Below are 17,835 nucleotides of genomic sequence, written 5' to 3'. Positions count from 1 at the left end.
TCTAGAACTACACCAATAAAGTTGAACCATATGAAATTCCCCAAATATGAGTTTTTGATCCACAAAAGCCATACCATTTAATTATAATACACTAGCATATTAAACTTTGTTATTTGCTAAGAAGGCTTGAGTAACCTTAATATATGCACAAATGGTTCAGCCTCCTAAATATTAATATTCATGTCCATCTAGTCATTCAGTTACCTACCACAGCCAGTCTCTAAATATTTACTGAGCATGTCCTGTGTCACCATTGAATTAGGCTCTGTGGCTACAATGGCTCTGTTTTCATACAGCTTAAGGTGTAGTAGACACTACACTTATCTCCTTATCTGTTTCCTTATGAATTACTAATTGTAAATTCAAAATCTTTTTTTTAGAATCATGGAGGCATGGTATCAATATGGAAGAACATATAGGTCAAACTTTCACTGTAACATTTTTTTTGTATGTGTCTCTATTATGAACTTTCAAAGACCACTCAACTTGCTAATCATGTGGTTTTATCAGGAAGATCGGATTGTTCTCCTCACCCCCTGCCCCGGCCTTTCTCCTTCATAAATGGCTTCATCATGACTTCAGCAGAATGCAGTGCATGGTGATTGTGTAAAATCAGGCAAAAAAACCGCTCTCCTTCTCGTTCAAGACTAGCCTGGCCAACATAATGAAACCCCATTTCTACCAAAAATGCAAACATTAGTCAGGCATGGTGGCATACCCGTGTAGTCCCAGCAACTCAGAAGGCTGAGGCAGAAGAATCATTTAAACCCGGGAGGCGGAGCTTGCAGTGAGCTGAGATCGTGCCACTGCACTCCAGCCTGGGCGACAGAGCGAGACTCCGTCTCAAATAAATAAATAAACAAACAAACACAAAACAACAACAAAAAACATATGAAGGCTTTTCCCTGGACAAACACTGCAACATACCCTGTGATTTCTGAACCATTACAAATCTCCGAAACTCCCCATCATTCTTTCCCATCCATTCTCTTCTATTTCTCAGCATCAAGTGACTGACCTAACTCCCTAGTTCTCTAGCTAATAAGGCCCTGCCTGCAGCCCCTACTCCAAACTTAAGTTGGAAACAACAGCATCAGACTCAGAAGAGATTTCAGGAAAATACTCTCCAAGTGTGAAGTAAAAATCTACCCTTGACAGGTATGTCACATTGTGATACCTCTTAATAAGCAGCATTGTTTGAATACTAGAACATAGAACACACACACACATACACATATCCAGGAGCAGACAGACTCAAGAAATCATGAGCCCACAATCTCTGGGCTTTTGGTACCAAAGCAATGATTCTGATTTCAGGCATTCCAGGGAGAATTCATACAAGGAGAATGAGTGAATGGGCAGGTGTTCAAGTAGAACAAAGAGCATGCTAATTATGGTTTGATTTTTGCATTTTTGAAATGCAACTTAAAATGGCTTATAAATAATACAAGTCTACTGCATTGTCGTAAAGATATTTTATTTTTATGTCTACATGTATGTATATATACATATATACACATTCACACACATACACACATTTTATTTCTATTTAGGTAAATGCATTCATATATACATACAATTATATATACAAAACTAAAAAGTTAAAAGTTGACTATGACCATGACGAGATAAATTTTTGCAAATTCAGTGGAATCAACTTAAAGCTTGTGGCAAATAAAACAGTGTAATTCTATATAAATTTACATTTAAAAAGCTTTGAGTTTTGTAAGTAAAAAGAAAACCATAAAACTTCACATGGGAAAAGCGAGGAGTCTAGTCCTAGAGATTATTTCATATATCTAATAAGGCTGACACTGTAGCAATAGATAAATATTTTTTTGTTACCTCAACAAAGATGAAAGAGAGAATAAAGAAAAGCATTTTAGAAAAACAGGATTTAATTTTTGAATTTAATTTTCCCTATGTAGTGGGAATTTTGAACATAATTTTCCCTCTGTAGTGGTGTCCCTCTTCAGAACCTTAATATCTCGATAAGCCAAAGTTTTTATTACTTGCTTGATAAATATCCATCTTACTTAGAATTTTCTTGAGAGAAAAAAAGCCAGAACATAATGACTGGTATTTATTTAAACATACAAACATGTGTCTGTGATGAAATATACGTCGAAGTGTGTATCTGAGGAGTTTATTACAATGAACTGAAATCTTATTATCTGTTAATTAGTATGCCTGAATAATCTTTATACATAGAAAATACACAGAGAAAAGAGAATATTGTTCTGGTTTGAATATATGTTACAGAACATATTTCCCAATAAATCTAGCATTTCTTAGCTTTCCAAAAGGTTTTCTTATTTTTAATGAAGAACCTGGTGGCAGTGGTATTGTTGTACATCTTCTCTATAGTCAAAATACTGAACTAGACATTGTATTCTGGAGCATAAACAACAGAAAGCAAATTATATACTTTCAGACGCTGAATAAAACATTATGACAAATAACAAGTTACCAACAGATTAACATTATAGGGAGGAAAGTAAACATTTAAAATAACTTACTTTGTTTGTCCATGATTAAAACAGTTCTGAAAAAGAAGATCTGATATTAATACACTGTCTACAAGGCCACAAGTCAAATGTTAACCGTTGAAACAGGATACTGTAAAACTACACAGTCACACTCATAGGACATTCCTCTTTATTCATCCAGCCCAGCCTTACCTGGTCATTTAAGCCCTTTGTGCTTGACTGCATTCCCTTTGCTGTGTTTCTGAGCAGGAATTTAGAAATTGTTGGTCAGCTCATGACGGTGAACACATTCTAAAGCCTTTTGGGAAGAGGGTCCAGTGAGGCAGAAAGCCATAAAGACACACTATGAGCTAAGACTCCAAATAGTAACCAAGCTAATAACATCAACCTTCACAACTTGTACAATCTAAAGGAAATGAGTGGTTCAGTTCCCAGTCTCTGGACTTGGGCCCCAGGAATGTTCTAGCAGGAAAAAAAATGTTAATTATCAGGTTACACTACTGCAATTTAGGTCTTGTGGACCTGTTCTTTGCAAATTTGAGAAGGCCTGAGACTATTCTGTGCATTTGGAGATTTTTTTTTTTTTTTTTACTAGAAAACTCACTCAGGAGTCGTCACAGCCATAGCACCTTGACCACCCAAGTGAAACGTTGTACTCGGTATTTATACAGAAACTTAAATAGCAGCAAACATTCTACCTAGTATTTCTGCCTTCCAGTGCCTTGATTCGATTCTAGTTTTTCCCAGTACTATCCAGTCACTACTTTTTCCATCTCCTGTAGATCCTGATGCCCTTCACCCCTTTTAGCAACAATGCATTAGGCAAAACTCTGTTACCCAACATTTTTATATTGGACCCATGCACATTAACACAAACTGCCCTTCCTCTTCCCAGGCCCATTCCTGTGCTGGCTACCCTTTAACTAAATTCTCTTACTGTGCAATCCTAAGTGGTTAGTAAGTCAACCGATCCCTTTACATGCTCAACTAAAATCTAGAATTCCTGAGAAGAAACCACCTTCCTCCTTGCTGTTTCAGAATTATTTTTTGGCCAGGTGTGGTGGCTCTTGCCTATAATGCCAGTATTTTGGGAAGCTGAGGCAGGAGGATCACTTGAGTCCAGAAGTTTAAGACCAGCCTGGGCAACATGGAGAGACATTGTCTCTACTAAAAAAAAATTAGCCAAGCATGGTGGCATGTGCCTCTAGTCTCAACTACTCAAGAGGTTGAGGTGGGAGGACTGCTTGAGCCTGGGATATTCAGGCTGTAATGAAGTATGATGACTTCCCTGCATTCCAGCCCGGGTGACAGAGCAAGACTGTGTTTTAAAATAAAAGTTTTTGTTTTGTTTTTATTATTGCAAACATTAAGCATAAAATTTTATAATCAACTTAAAGTCTTAAGAACATTCCAATTATAGTCACCTCTTAATTACACATGCTCAAGATGTTGAGCAATGGTTGAATAATTCAGAATGGGTTTATGTGGTCCTGAAATAAATCAAAAGATGTGTTTGTGTTACTGATTTAACTTCCCAGATTTTCTTAGGACAACAGGAATCCCAGTTTGCATTAACCAGTCAGAAATTAATGCTGTAGACCTCATCAAGCCAGAAAGGTAGAAATATTAAAATTTATACTTTTTTTTGCCATTAATCTATAAGGTGAACAATAAACTAATAAACACATGTAACCAAAGTAGACTAAAAGTTTTGAAGAAATTTGTGTTTTAGATTCCATCACAGGAAGAACTGTATAAAGAAGACTAAATTCATACATATAAAAGGACATGATTTTTGTCAACCTCACATTTCTACCATCAAAGACTATACTTTAAAATGCCAATTTTCTTAAAATATGCTAAGAGTACTTTAACAGATATATCAGAAAAGATGAATAATTCCGGATTAGAAATAGGTAGTCCCCTCTAATTAATATACTGGACTACACATCTCTAAAATCTTTACCTGCCCCTTACTTCTTATAGGATACCTCTCTCAATAACATGCTTAACTTAAAAAAACAAAAAAAAAGGTTCTATGGCCTTTAACCAATTTTAACAGAAATTTTAAGAAACTAGTGTTTCAGTTATTCTCACTTTCCCTACAATGTCAGAAAAGCACTAAATAATGTCTAAGGGCAAATCCTAAATAAAATGTACGAGAAGAAACATAGGCAAGTTTTTATTTATTTATTTATTTATTGGCAAACAGACTACTCAACTGAAAAAAATTCATAGTTCTGGACTGCAGATCTATATATCTGAAATAAAAAAATTTTGTCATAATTTTAAAAATAATTTTTCTTAGCATTTAGTTTGTTTTAGGCTTTCAAGTCCCATGCAAGCCAGAAATAATGGATGTGCTGCAAAGATAGGGAATTTATAAACCCACGCTATGTATTCTGGTAAACAGTGGTCCCCAACCGTTTTTGGCACCAGGGACCAGTTTTGTGGAAGACGTGGACCGGTGGAGTTGGGGATGGTTTGGGGATGATTCAAGCGCATTACATTTATTGTGCATTTCATTTCTATTATTATTATATTGCAATATATAACAAAAGAATTATACAATTCATTATAAGGTAGAATCAGCAAGAGCCTTGGGCTTGTTTTCCTGCAACTGGACAATCCCATGTGGGGGTGATGGGAGACAGTGACCAATCATCAGGCATTAGATTCTCAAAAGGAGAGCATAAGCTAGATCCCTCACACAAGCAGTTCACGATAGGGTTCTTGCTCCTATGAGAATCTAATGCTGCTGCGGATCTGACAGGAGGTGGAGCTCAGGCGGTAATGTATGCGAGCGATGGGGAGCAGCTGTCAATACAGATGAAACTTTGCTCACTCACCAGCTGCTCACCTCCTGCTGTGCAAGCCCAATTCCTAACAGGCCACGGACTGGTACTGGTTGGTGATCCAGGGGTTGGGGAGCCCAGCTGTAAAAAATAGGTGGAGGATCTTAAGCAGGGAATTTCAAGTCCTTGCCAAATGAGTACCAACCAATTATTATATTGTCATATAATATAATAATTATGTAATAAAATACCAACACATGGTATTTGCCTTTCACAAGGTCAGAGATGATTCTCTTCTTGCACAGAAATACAGGAAAGGAAAAGAAGCAGATTTCAAAACAATGACAATTTCTTCATATTGGCTCTTTTTCTTCCCACTTGGTTACATTGTTCTTCATCTTAAAAGGTAAGTTAGTAAGGATGAGACCTACTGGCAAAACTACTGTAGAATAAAACCTGGGTCTTTGCTTTACTATAGGTTTTAGAATTTTAGCATTTACGTAATACCTAAAGCATTGAAAAAGGTATATAATAAGCTCTGGTGCAAAATGTTAAGTGTTCCTTGTACCTATACATGTGCCAAGTAGATAAAGCACTGTGTGCCAGGTCATTAAAGTCATCCACTATGTGGATGCCTACATTCTTGTTTGCTGTTATAATGATCCTTTGGGTTTTCTCAAGGTTAATGTGTCTATTACAAGATACATGTCACTCAGTTTGGGGAATAACTGGGTGTGCCCTGAATAAATTAATTAATGAGTTAATTAATTTAGCATGATAATTCATAAATAACGGCTTCTACCACACTTATTTTGTTTTTAATTTCAGAAATACTTCAGAGAAAGAGAAAATCTTTATGCTATACCAAAAAGTGCATTAAAGTTATGTTGTATATTGTACCATTGGAATAATAATTACTCCACGATGAACACAGAACTTCAAATATAATCTGATTTTTTTCTAACTCTGTTAACTAAGACTTTGGAGGAAACTGAGGCATCACACATTATTTGCATACAAGTACACCTCTGTTAAAACTTTTCTATCAGAAATCCTAAGTTCTCATTGTTTCTCTGGACTATTTGACAACTGTAACCTCTACCACCATGAAGAGGAAGAAACAGCACAGGGGATTTCCAGTTCTGGCTTCACAATTCATATTATAGTGAAACTCTTTTGACCCATCTCTTGAGGTCCTGAAATTTTTATCTTACTGCTTTCAAAAAGTATTAACGTAAAACCTGGAACCCAAAGGGGAAGCATACTTAATTTTGACAGTTCCTAAAACTAAAATTTGTTTACCCACACCAAATCTGGATTATTTATTTAAATTTACTTGTTAATTGGCTAAGAACAACCTCCTTCCCTCAAAACAGAGGATAAAGCATTTCACATTCTCTTCAAGTCCCAAGATAGGGATATATGTTTTGAATTATTTTAGCAAAATGCTACTGCTCTGAAAACAATCACAAGAATTCTAGGTCCCTAACTTCCTCTCGATAACTGAGAATATAGATACTAGACTAGAGGGAAGGGAGGAATTTCAAGTAGGCCAGGAGATTACACAGGTAAGTCATGAATCAAATAACTTTCATGTCATTTGGGTTATGTTTGTATGCAAACTTTGTACATTTAAAAATGTTTAGTTAACATCTAAGAAGGAAAAATATTCATCTTTTGAACTCGGGTTTTGGTAAATGTTAAGCTTAGAAAAAACTGATGCATTTAAGCAAATGGGTGGGGCAAGCAGCTGGTGAGGCTTTTCAGTATACAGCACATCATACCTGTAAGCTATGGAATGAAACCGAGGTGACTGAGGCTGATTATAAATGCAAAGTACCTTGTAACAAGGAGTCACTCCATAAAAATCCTCTTGCGTATTTTATGCTTAACAAACAAAATAAATATGCTTAAAACCAGTTTAGGATAGCCTTTTATAGCATTTTATAGTACACCTTGAATAAAAATGTAGATGATACATCAACTAGGACCAAGTGAGATGGCAGTGATCAAGTGTTCTACAAAACTAAAAAGTAAAAAAAAGAGACAAAGGAAACAAATATTGAATCAGTTACTGTCATTTGATTGCTTTACTGCTCTGAAAAGCCTTTCCTGACAACCCACAGCTCCTCACAAATTTGAGTTGTTTCCTTTCCTCCTAATAAATGGTGAAACTAAATCCATAGAAATAAAAGTGACTTTAATAAATGTGATACAGCTCACTAGCTGAATTAAGATGATCAATAATTCATATTCTTTGCACCGATGTCTCTAATTCACTGAAAAAAGGAAGACTGACACCCTTCAGTGAAATTTGTTAAAAGACTCTTTTAAGGTATCTTTTTTATGTAAGACAGAAAAGGCTTGAATTTCAATTTACTCTTGTACCACTTAGCTTTAACTAGGTCAGGTGCTAAGTTCATGTGTTGGAAACTTAATTTCCAATGCAACTGTGTTGGGAGGTGGGGCCTAATAAAAGATGATTAGTTCATAAGCACTCTACCTTCATGAATAGATTAATGTTGTTATCTTGGGAGTGGGTTAATTATTGCCAGAGTAGTCTTGTCAAGTTCCACTCTCTCTTGCTGTCTTGCCCTTCCACTTTCCACCATGGGATGATGCAGTAAGAAGGCCCTCACTAGATGCTGGTGCCTCCATACAGTCATGCACCACAACAACAGATCACATATATGATGATGGTCCCGTAAGATTATTTTTACTGTACCCTTTCTATGTTTAGATACATAAATACTTGACATTGTATTATACTTGCCTACCGTATTCAGCACAGTAACATGCGATACAGGTTTCTAGCCTAGGAGCAATACCTTATTCCACACAGTCTAGGTCTAGTAGGCTATCTGCCATCTCACTGGTCATTCCTTTGCTTGAATGAGCCAAGTTCCCCCCAGCCCAGGACTTCTACCTGTGAAGTTCCCTCTGTCTATAATGCCCTCCACCACTCCACACACACACACACACACACACACACACACACACACACACACACACGTCTATAGACTAATTGATTTGAGACTTCAGCTCTCAATCTGACTCTCCTCAACACCCCCCACGCCACTACCCCAGCCTAAATAGAAGGCTGGCTATACTATCCAGGATTGTGTAAGTAAATTCTACGATGTTCTCACAACCACCAAATTGCCTCATGATGCATTTCTCAGAATGTATTTCTGTCTTTAAGCAACACATGATTATGTTGGACTTCCTAGCCTCCAGAACTGTAAGAAATAAATTTCTGTCCTTTATAAATTACCAAGTCTCAGGTATTCTGTTACAGCAGCAGACAACATATGGAGACATCATTTTTTTCTAATGACTTATTAAAAGAACATATGGAAAACTGAAGAGTGCAACTGTTAGTTCTGATTAACTAAAAAGTGTTTTGGCTTTTTAATTTAGCACTATTCAGGGTAGTGCTATAGAGTGTGTATATACACAGATACACATAGATACATATAAAAATACTTCCTATATAAATATTCACTAAATATAAAGCTGGTGTGGTTTTTAAGGAATTAATTGAAGGCATAGAGCATGCAAAGCACTATACCAGGCACTAGGGCACAATACCTAGACGCTAGGGAGACAGACAATTAAGAATGAAATAGATTATTATAAACACTCTAAGTGCTATAAATAAATGTTGCTACAAGAAAGGGTTATGGGACACTAACTTAAACAGTGGTAGGGGGTTTAAGAAAAGTCAGACTGGGAGCTGAAGGAAATCTCAAATCAACTAGTCTACGGAGGTATGGTGGGTGGGGTGTTGGAGGGCATTATAGAGACAGGGAACTTCATAGATAGAATTCCTGAGCTGGAGGAACATGCCTCATTCAAGGAAAGGAAGACCAGTGAGGTTACAGAGCAGAAGAGGGAGACATTCTTAGAGATGAAGACAGAGAGGTACATAAGCGTCTGCTCACACACATTTGATGTCTCTCCACCTGTACTCTAAGCTCCTTTACAGATCTAAAGGCAGTTTGATCTATAAACCAGCTATTTCACATGCCACTTTGCTATCCAACTGCAGAAATCCATTCATTTCCCTTTATATGTCTCTTTCATTTCCCTGCATTTTCTCGTTGTTCAAAGCCCTACTATGGTTGTAAACAGGGTGGCATTAAGGGAAAAGTTTGCTCTTAGGAAAAGTTCAAGAAAGGAGGCCCCAAACTGCCTGACACGTTTAAGTGTCACTTGTAGTAACCATGTATCTCAATGTGATAAGCCAGAAAAAAAACAAAGACTGCCTGTTCCTAGAACTGGGAAGTGGCCATGCCAAGACTTCCAGGAATAACAGTGCATGAATGAAACCACATGGGAACCGGAGAGTCAGCTTGGAGAAGCAGGAACTTTGTCAAATATTTAAAATAATAAAAGTTAACTTTCACTGAGTACTTTCTGTAATGCCAGGCACTGCTCTAAGAACTTTACATTAACACATATAATACTCTGCAGCTCTTTTAATAGTTACACAATTTCAGAGATGAGGCAATGGAAAGAATATATATTAAGAAAGTGGCTGACAATCCACAGATGTGAAGCAGTAGAGGCCAAATTTAAAGTCGGGGAGCCTGACTGGAGCTAATGGTCTTAGGAACCGTGCCAGATACCGCCGCTATCTTTTCCAAGCTGGTATTGTAGAGGGTTTAGCATAGATGTGGGCTCCAGGCGGACTTCAGTGAATACTTACTGATAAATGCCAGCTTGCAGGCTCTATTAACCGTCCCTTCTAATAGCCCCACTATGCTGGCACATGCTCCCGAGCCCAGTCTCTGCCCAGGATTCAGCGCCGCTCTCTGCCTGTAGAGCAGTGTAGCTAAGGGGAAGCCGAGCCCCGCGAGGCGTTTTCAGGCAGGACACCCCTTTTCATTCGAATGATTCTGGGTGAGCCCAGGTGCCGCTGGGCGGCCTGGGGCCCCTTGCCGTGCATCTGCTCCACTTACAGGGTCCCTTTCAGAGGCCTCTTGCATTTCTGGCCCCAGCCTCCACCCCACATCCTCCACCCCACATCCTCCACCCCCAGAGCAGCAAACACAACCGGCTGGCCCTCGCGCCCGTTCCCCGTAAGTTGGCCCCCACACCTGACCCCGGCCCTGGCCCCAGCGCAGGCTCCGCGCAGTTCTCGCGCCCGAGCCCCGGGGAGGCGGCAGAGAAAGCCGCTCGCGCACCTGTGGCTGCCGCTGTTTCCGCTCCCGAGAGAGCCGAGGTCTAGAGAGCCGGGGTCAGGCGGTGGCTTCCTCTCCTGCGCCTCTAGACTGCAAGGCACGGCTGCTGCGCAACCTTCTCGGAAATCAGCCGGAACAGGGTCTGCGAGTAACCCTTGCGCCAACACCCGCGGCTACTGGTTTCGTTTCCTGGATCTTACGTACACAAGGCGGTTTCCTTTTCCTGGTTCCCGCGTTGGCGCCGGGGGACCCGCGGGACTACTGCAGGATGAAGAAGCTGGAGGAGGGACTGCACCCACCACCAGGTGTGAGGCCCCTCCCCTACCCCCGACTTGCTTTCTTGCTCATTGGAGAGACTCCAGAGACTTTTGACCGGTGGTTAAGGAGAGGAACTGGGACTCTGTCACTAACTGGAACTGGAAAGTCATCAGCTGGGGAGTGGCCTCCCCCGGGAACTTTCTTTACTCTGACTTTGACCTCCATCCCTCGGAAGCCCGTGGCTTTTCAAGGCGAGGAAGCAGAGGCAGCTTAGACTACAAATGAGGAGTGGTCAAAATTGTTTTTTTTTTATGGTGCCTTTTCTTTCTTGCTGTCTTGCTCTTTCTTTCCTTCTATTAAATTATGTGATATTATTTTTTATTTTGTTTTTTTAGGCAGTTATTTAAATGTTTTTAAGAGCTCACCTTATTTTTTAATAAATATTGTTCCTTTTTAAACTAAAATAGTTTTTATTGTCTGTATTTAAGTTATGTGTATGACATATCCATTAACTCCTATAATTACACATTTCCCGCCTTGGGGCAAGAGCAGCTCTAATTTACTCATTTAGCATAAATCCTGAATACCACGATCATTAACTATAGCCCTCATGTTGTACATTAGGTCTTCCCATTTGTTCATCCCACATGTTTGTAACTTTGAATTCTTTGACCTAAATTTCCCCATATCTCCTGACCCTACTCCAACCTGGATGACCCTGGATAAACCGGTGGTCCCCAACCTTTTTGGCACCAGGGACCAGTTTCACGGAAGAGGATTTTTCCATGGACCAGGGTCGGGTGGCAGACGGTTTCAGGATGATTCAAGCATATTGTATGTATTGTGCACTTTATTTCTATTATTGTTACATTGTAATATATAATGATGCTGTCAGTGCAGACACATTTGATGACATGGTGGCCTTCAATAATTGCTTCTATGTGTTCTTTGTGTTCATGTTTTCATGGTTTCTGTTTTTTGTTTGTTTGTTTGTTTTTTTTTTTTTTTTTTTTTAACAAAACAAAACAAAAACTCCAAAGGCTTGTCTTTTAACGCAGGGTGCTTGGTCTCCATGTGGCAAAGCAGTTTTGCAGGTTTCTAGGCTTCATTGGATAGTCGATCATCACATATTATACAAAGCAGGGTTGGAGAATGTGAACCACCTGTGGCAGTGAACCTGTAATTTAAGTAGGACTCTTGGCATTTTCCTTTAAATGTGGCTTTCTTTTTGTTAGCAGTTTTAGAGTCTTCTGTTGTCTCATCATTGGGTTTTTCCCCATTTTCAAAGAAGCTGTCCAGTAATGTTTGTTTTTCACTCACTTTGGCTAGGCTAGGCTTAGCTTGTGGGCTTAGCAAAACTGTGACTAAGACAAGTGCACAGTGTGGGAAAGAGGTGCGGATGGAAGTGGTAAAATAATGGGTGAGCCATGCACAGACTAAAATAAGTGTTGGATTCTGACTGAAAGCCTGCCACCAGATGCAGCTGTACAATTGAAGTACATCAATTTTCCACTATAAAGCCTGCCTCCAGACACAGCTTAATTGTCACTTGTCACTTGCCCCTCACTGATAGGGTTTTGATATGAGTCTGCAATCAATGTATTTATTATGGTCTCTGTGCAGTCAAAACTCTCTGCTAATGTTAATCTGTATTTGCAGCTGCTGCCCAGTACTAGCATCACTGTCTGAGCTCCACCTAAGATAACCAGGCATTAGATTCTCATAAGGAATATGCACCTAGATCCCTCACATGTGCAGGTCTGTGGCCTGGGGCTTGCGGACCCCTGCTATAAACCACTGCTGTATATATTTGACCTTTTCTTAATTTCATGTAAATGAGATTGTGCAAAATTTTTCTTTCTGTGTCTAGTTTATTTCATTTAGCATAATGCCTTCCAGGTACATCCATGTGATAGCACCTGGCAGAATTTCCTTCTTTTATAAAGCTGAGTAATATTCCATCGTGTGTGTGTCTGTGTGTGTGTATACACACACGATGGAATATATGTATCTTTCTTTATACATTGGTCCATTGGTGGACACCTAGATTATTTCTATTATCTTGACTATTCTGAATAATGCTACAATGAACATGGGAGTGCAGCTATCTTCAGGAGATGGTGATTTCATTTTCTTTTGGTATATACCCAGAAGAGGGATTTCTGGGTCATATGGTAGTTCTATTTTTAATTTCTGTATGAACCTCCATACTGTTTTCCATAATGGCTGTACCAGCCTACATTCCCACCAACAGTGTACAAGGATTCTCTTTTCTCTACACCCTTGACGACACTTGTCATCTCTTGTCTTTTTGATAATAACAATCCTAATAGGTATGACATAGTATCTCATAGTGATTTTGATTTGCATTTTTCTGATGAATAGTGATGTTGGGCACATTTTCATATACCTGTTGGCTATTTTTATGTCATTTTTGAAGAAGTGTCTATTCAGGTCCATTTCCCATTTTTAAATTGGGCTATGTCTTCTTGCTATTGAGTTGTATAAGTTCTTTATAAATCTCGGAAACTAAACCGTTCTCTGATAACATGGTATGCAGATATACTTTTTTCCAAACTATAGGTTGCCATTTCATTTTGTTGATTGTTTCCTTTGCTGTGCAGAAATTTTTGGTTTGATGTAGAAATAATATTGTTAAAATTTTCATGCTACCCAAAGTAATATATAGATTCAATGCAGATTTGTATGAAACCACAAAGGACCTCAAATAGCCAAAGCAATTCTGAGAAAAAAAAAATTGAAGTCAGAGAAATAACACTTCCTAATTAAAAATTATATTACAAATTTATATAAAACAGAATGGCACTAACATTAAAACAGACAGGTAAACCAATGGAACAAAATAGCTCAGAAATAAATCCAAACATACACGGTCAACAAATTTTTCACAAGGGCCCCAAGAGAACACGATGAGGAAAGGATAGTCTCTTGAATAAATGGTGCTGGGAAGACTGGATTTTCACATACAAAACAATGAAATTGGACTGTTTTCTTACACCACACAAACAAATCAAAAACAAAACGGGTAAAAGACCTACATGTAAGACCTCAAACCATTAAACTCCTGGAAGAAAATATAAGAGAAAAGCTCCTTGACATTTACCTTGGCAAAGATTTCTTGACTATCACACCAAAAGCTCAGGCTACAAAAACAAAAACAAATAACCGAGACTATATCAAATGATATTTTAAATATGTTTTGGAAATCAAACCAACCAGATTTGCTTAGAATGTTTAATTTTCCAGCCCTGCAGCTGGCACAGAGACATGTAATAAATAAATATTTATTGAACTAAAGTAATAAAAATTTCCTTTAACATTTGTTACTTGCAAAAGTAATGTGATTTTTCAAACAATAAAGCTGCAAATGCAGAAAAGAAGTGAAATCTTGTCCTTTTCACTCCCTAGTTTTATTCCCATTATCTTAAACCCATGTTTGAAGATTTACTAAGAGAAGTGAGAGAAGAGAACAGGAAGGTGGAAAAGAAATTGAGAAAACATGATGGAAAAAGGTAGAAGGAAAACAAAACCACCTAGGTTTGATCTCTTTCTCTTCAATTTACCATCCCTGTGACCTCATGAAAGTTACCTGACAGCCTCCGTGCCTCTTTACGAAATCTATCAGTGAGGGTAGTAATAGTATCTACCTCATAACATTTTTTGAAGCTTCAGGAAGTTAAAATACATAGAAGGTTTAGGGTGGTGCCTGCCACAGGGTAAGCATTTGCGTTGGGTTTACTGATGAACTGCTGCTGCAGAAGGGCAGGAGGCTGTAAAATTCCAGTAGCTTTCATTTTCTATATTTTTCAACCTCTCCTTCCCTGATGAATAGTGTATTTTTGACCCAAAACTTTTCTGTCAATTTTACACAGAAGAATTCTCCTATCCTTTGCTTAGGGTGGTACCACATTGTCTTCGTGGAGGTAGGAATTTAGGCTGGGTGAATTGGCTTGTGACTAGACCTTCAAGCATCCTCTATTTACTTTCTAATTCATAAATTTGTTTTTTTATTTGACATCACTAAGTCCTCAACCTCTTTGGATTTCTGTGGTGTTAAAATGGATCTCCTGAATCTTATGTTCCTTTTTACACACTTTAGGTTATGATTTTCTGAGTCTTGCATAATCAGTTTCCACTTTTGCCTCTTCCTCCCATTTTCTCAAATTTGTTGCAATCTCACTCATTACAGTAAATTCTCATCTTTTCATAGTCTTTGTGGCATTTACTGCTTTTGGGTTCTTTATTTTGTTTTAACTGTCTTCATTTTCATTTTATTATAGTCTCTGAAGAAAGATAACATGTTTAATTAGAAAACATCCAGGTACCGTCTAAATTATTGTTTGCCTAAATAAAGCTCACTATTTGCTTTGACATAGTAAAATAGTGGTTCCCACATTTTAGCATGCATAAGTATCACTTAGAAATCTAATTAGAACTAAATTTGCAGAGTCCCGTCTTTAGAGTTTCTGATGGTGTAAGTACAGGTTGTGCTTTGAGAATTTGCTTTTCTAACAATTTTCCATATGATGCTGATGATTGTTTTCAACAGATCACATTTTAAGAAGCATTTGCTGAAGGAACTCTATTTTTTTCAGGTATTGTGGAACAATGCATCATAAGAGGAGGGTCATAGCACAAAGGATGAATTTTGAGTAGTAGACAATCATAGTGATTCTATTCTCCTTTGACTGTAACTTGTATAACTGAGGGCATATAATTTATATTTAGCTAACGGAAAATCTTCTTTAGGGCTTCTAGGAAAGGGTTTACTGCTTACATTTGTGTGTGTGTGTGTGTGTGTGTGTATGCATGCATACACACATAGATACACATACAAGTATATATGTGCCTCTTTCTCTCTTGTATAAGGCAGTGATATGTGGAATTATGGCAGTTATCTTCAGATGACAGAATATGAGAGAACAAGTCTTAAGGATGGTGGATCCAAGATGTTCTACGTATCTTTCTAAGGACGCGTGATGCACTGATGACCCACTACACTCATGGAGGACTCACATACTTCAGATGACTCATTACATGAAAGCTGGCTTGTGGTTATAAACTCTATAGATATTTCTCTTTGCTCTTGACCTGATTTCATATTCAAGCAAGCTTCTTTATTGCTGTTCTCTTCTGCATGGTGGAGTTTCTTTTCAATTTTATTCTATGGTTGTAGTTCTTTGTGATTATGGCTTTTTGTTTGAGCTATAAAAGTTTATTTGTAGTCAAAATCATTGTACTACTGAGGGTTTTAATTGTATTCCTTCTGAAATCTTTAGTGCTCTTAACTCTGCTTTCTGGCTTAGAATCAATACTTCCAAGACTCCCACAGCTCCAAGGAAGAATTGATATAACAGAGCTTTATGGGAAACAGCAGCAGAAGGAAAATTTCACTTTGAATCACTGGTCCTGACAACTGGGTGCCTGAATGTCACCTAAATTACACAAAATCTTTTCTTTTTTTTTTTACGGAGTCTTGCTCCGTCACCGGGCTGGAATGCAGTGGTGCTATCTCAGCTCACAGCAACCTCCACCTCCCGGGTTCAACTGATTCTCCTGCCTCAGCCTCCTGAGTAGCTGGGATTCTAGACATGCGCCACCATGCCCAGCTAATTTTTGTGTTTTTAGTAGAGATGGGGTTTTACCATGTTGGCCAGGATGGTCTTGATCTCTGACCTCGTGATCCACCCGTCTCAGCCTCCCCATTTTTTGTTAATCAACATTGGGCTATATTATATTGGGTAATGCTGGGGACATTACCATCAACCCCAAGACTTTAATAACAAATAAAATATTAAAATTAGGCTATAAAACAATTACATAGAAATGTTTCTCTTTGTAAGTGGAGGACTCTGCTTCACAGCATCATTTAGAAATCCAGGTTAATGAAAACTCTGGCATCTTTAATATATGGCTTCCCAGGTGGCTCTGGGCTTTGACATTGAGTCTGTAGTCAGAAGATGGGAGAAAAAGGTTGTATATGGGAGATTTTTATGAACCACGCATGAAATTGACACATATTATTTCTGGTTCCATTGTATTGGTTTGAAGTCAGTTGGATAGCAGCCACACTTAATGGAAAAGGAGGCTGGAGGATGCTGTCTAGTATCTGCCCAGAAATATGAGGAAATATATTTGTGATTAATTAAGAAATATTTACACCATCTTCTGAAGATTTTCACTAAAGAGTAAGGCCAAAATAAAAGCCCCTCTTTAACAAACTGCAGCCAGATATATGATCACAAGTATTTATAAAATCTTAAATCCTAGTGCTATAACAAAAACACTTCCAGAAGTTTGTAATAACCATCATTTTTAGCAAGCCAGATTTTCAATACCCATGTTTTCAGGTCCCTCTGAGAAAGAGAAAATGGATATTTTAGAATAATAATGTGTAGAAATTACAACTGAACCTATCAAGATTTTCCAAGCACCTTATTGCAAGAGAAAAATATAGAATACATAAGGAGGGTATTAATGCAGAAATAACATTTCTGTGCTGACCTTGTGAAGGAAAAGTCTTCTCAGCTAAGTTTTGAAAGAAGAGTAGAAGATATTCACAAGCAAAAGACAGCAACATAAGCAAAGGAAGGCCATGGTGTATTTTAAGAATACAAGCAGTTAAGTATGACTGTAGTGTAAGATGGAGCAAGGTATGGAATTTACAGAGACTCTGGATTTTGAGGAAGAGACACTTAACTGTGAATCAAAATTAGTGTTCTCTCTTTCATGGAATAGAATTGTTGCTGAGAAGTGGCTGTCTAGCCTGGGACTGTATTTCCTTGCATAGAGGTGTGGCCACGTGACTGAATTCTAGACAATTAGAATGTGAGAAGAAACAAGGGTTTAAGTTCTAAGCAAGAATTTTTAATAGGTGAGCCTTCACTGCTATTTTCCATCCATTGGTTTGATGCAGAAGATGATGAGCTCTTAAGGGATGGCTGAACTGCAAAACAAAGAATCCCTCCACCCTGAAATTCCACATGAATAGAAGTCCATTAGCCAGAAACTCTCACCTTGATAGTCATATAAGGGATAAACAAATTCTGTTGGAAAATTTGTTATAGCAACTAGCACTATCCAAAC

General features: G+C 38.2%; 1 protein-coding gene across 8 annotated transcripts in view; it reads right to left on the bottom strand.

Moving 5' to 3' along the window:
* PLSCR1 (phospholipid scramblase 1) overlaps nt 1-10,728 on the bottom strand; it is a 28,819-nt gene extending 18,091 nt beyond the window's left edge. For 2 of the 8 annotated variants that reach the window (XM_021934762.2, XM_031663701.1), the window contains exons 1-4: nt 10,474-10,588; nt 5,339-5,425; nt 2,682-2,787; nt 2,520-2,545 (exon numbers count right to left, since the gene is read on the bottom strand). In XM_021934762.2, the coding sequence (XP_021790454.1) occupies nt 2,520-2,545; nt 2,682-2,689 (34 nt within the window). In that variant the 5' untranslated portion in view covers nt 2,690-2,787; nt 5,339-5,425; nt 10,474-10,588. Of the gene's footprint in view, nt 1-2,519; nt 2,546-2,681; nt 2,788-5,338; nt 5,426-10,473 lie in introns of all 8 variants that reach the window. The other 6 variants (XM_017955805.3, XM_031663700.1, XM_017955806.3 and 3 more) reach the window with 4 other exon arrangements.
* Nucleotides 10,729-17,835: the final 7,107 nt, after the last annotated feature.

This window comes from Papio anubis, chromosome 2 (genome assembly GCF_008728515.1).
Source record: "Papio anubis isolate 15944 chromosome 2, Panubis1.0, whole genome shotgun sequence".
Lineage (NCBI taxonomy): Eukaryota > Metazoa > Chordata > Mammalia > Primates > Cercopithecidae > Papio > Papio anubis.
Note: the sequence above shows the minus strand (reverse complement) of the source record. Positions and strands in the feature narration are given on the sequence as shown.